The sequence below is a fragment of the Geospiza fortis genome, unplaced genomic scaffold (assembly GCF_000277835.1).
Source record: "Geospiza fortis unplaced genomic scaffold, GeoFor_1.0 scaffold53, whole genome shotgun sequence".
In the NCBI taxonomy this organism is placed as follows: Eukaryota; Metazoa; Chordata; class Aves; order Passeriformes; family Thraupidae; genus Geospiza; species Geospiza fortis.
In genome coordinates, this window is record NW_005054305.1 from 6,000,935 (window position 1) to 6,003,268 (window position 2,334).

The window sequence follows — 2,334 nt, forward strand, 5'->3', positions numbered from 1 at the left end:
CGCCGCCGCGCCTGGCCCAGGAAGCGCCATCCCAGCACTGACTAATCAACAGGGTGCGAGCAACGCCTGCGCAGCTGCCGCTCCTCCCCGCGCCGAAAAGGAAAGTGCCGGGCTGCCCGCCCGCCCGGCGCGGAGAGCCAGAGCCAGAGCCTGCCAGAGCCTCCCAGCCCGTCCCTCTCACTCCACCCTCCGACCGCTCGCCCGACGTGCAGCCCGCACTTGGGCTATGTATCTCACTTTAGTTTTCACCTGTGAGTCATGTATATACGCGCGAGTTCATGTATACAGGCTGTGCACTGTTACTGCACACGCAGATATTACACATATTGCGTATTCAAAGGTCTTCACACCATGGGAACGTTTGTAGATAGTCGTTCTTCAAAGTGGATTCTGTGATGAAATCTTATGTGATCTTCGTAAGATATTTTATTTAATGTTATCCTTTATTTTATGCATTTTGATCTCCAGGCTGCCAGACTGCAGAAACTCTGGGAAATTAAACCAGCAAAACTCCTGGGTGGTTGCACTGTACTGTGCTCAAGTTTACTTTGTTCCCTTCTGTGTCAAAACTGTTTATTTTATTGCAGCAAACTTGGCTACATTTAAGCCTTTACTGTTGACTAGAGACATAAAAGTGCCTTGCAGTGATTAGCAAAACGACTGACAACATCCACAGCCAACATCTCTTTCCAGGCTCCAGCTTCTCTGTCTATCCTTGAGACTACTGGGGATGGCAGAGCTCCGGGAAGAGCTGTGGTTCCAGAGCCCTCCTGCAGCTCACCCTTCCTGGGTAAAGGGCCAGACACTGCTGCGTGCCTTTGTCACTGCTGGTGGCACAGCACTGCCAGCACGAGGAGGGCTGAGACAGACACACTCTTGTTCTGCTCTGCTGCAGAGACTGGGACTTTATCCATGGTCTCCAAGATGAAACAAAGCCCGTGGAAACTAGTCGACATAGAAGATTACAGAAAACCCAAGTTATCTTGCTTTATGTGGATCAAGGTTGGCTTGAAGCTCATCCTACTGTGGGTCCATGGTTTAGCTATACAGTGTAGCACTGGATTTTCACAACACCGAAAAACCTTTGTTCTTTACAAAGAAGGTTTTTCTGCTGTTGGATTGTACCTACTAGAATAGGTAGCTTTATTTTTTTTTAAATTTACCTTGAAAAGATACTTCTTTTCAAAGTAGTTTTCCTTTTACCAAGTTCACCAAATGCTTTTCAACAGCCAGAGAGGAGTTTAATTCACTGATGTTGTTTTCAACAACATCATCAGTGAATCAAGCTACTGAAGTGCAAAGCAATATCACAGACTGGCTCAGATTGGGAGGGACCACATTGGGTCATCTGGTCCAACCTCCATGCTCAAACAGGGTCATCCCAGAGGACATGGCACGGGATTGCATCCAGACAGTTCTAGAATATCTCCATTGAGGGAGGTTCTACAACTTCTCTGGGAAATCTGTTCCAGTCCATGGTCACTTGCACAGTAAAGAAGGTCTTCCTGACATTCAGGGGGAACTTCCTGTGCCTCAGTTTCTGCCTGTTGCATCTTGTCCTATTTGCTTGGCATCATTGAGAAAAGCCTGGCTCCATGCTCTTGACAGCCTCCCTTCAGGTACTTATAAACATTTTCAAGATCCCTCAGTCGTCTCTTCTCTCTTCTCAAGGCTAACAGGCCTGGCTCCCTCAGCCTGTCCTCATAAGAGAGATGCTCCAGCCCCTCAATCATCTTTGTTGCTCTCCACTGGACCATCTCTAGAAGCTCCATATTTCTCTTGTATTGAGAACTGGACACAGCACTCCAGATGTGGCCTCAGCAGGGCTGAGTAGATGAGCAAGATCACCCCTGGATCAGCTGTAAATGCTGTTCCTAATGCAACCCAGGGATACCATTGGCCTTCCTGGCCATCAGGGCACCCTGCTGGCTCATGGACAGCTTGTTGTCCACCAGGATCCTCAGGTCCTTCTCCTCAGAGCTGTTTCCCAGCAGGTCAGCAGGTATCAGCCATTCCTCACAGCTCTGTGTCATCAGTGAACTTGAGCACTGTGGCTAAGAGCATTATTGCTGAAATATGGAACGCATGGGTTTAGCTCATTCAGGCTTGATGAGGTTTCCAGGTGCAGTATGTAAAATGAAGCAGATCAGATCAGACTGAGATTCACCAGGACTTGAAGCACTAGTCTGTCAGGAATTGTTCTTAAACACTATCTTGAGTACCATTAATTCCAGGAGAGATACCATCTCACAGCATGTGTCTCTCTCAGACATCATGCACTTCTGCTGTCTGGGAAGAAAAGCATCTTTCACATAGAAATAGTTACTGTTGATT

At 47.8% G+C, this 2,334-nt stretch overlaps 1 protein-coding gene across 1 annotated transcript in view; it reads right to left on the reverse strand.

The window, feature by feature from the left end:
* The window catches only part of GAREM1 (GRB2 associated regulator of MAPK1 subtype 1), a 105,215-nt gene extending 103,182 nt beyond the window's left edge, over nt 1-2,033 (reverse strand). Inside the window, exon 1 of the mRNA XM_031066612.1 lies at nt 1,895-2,033. Coding sequence (XP_030922472.1) covers nt 1,895-2,033 — 139 coding nt within the window. The remainder of the gene's footprint in view (nt 1-1,894) is intronic.
* Between the last annotated feature and the right edge of the window lie 301 nt (nt 2,034-2,334).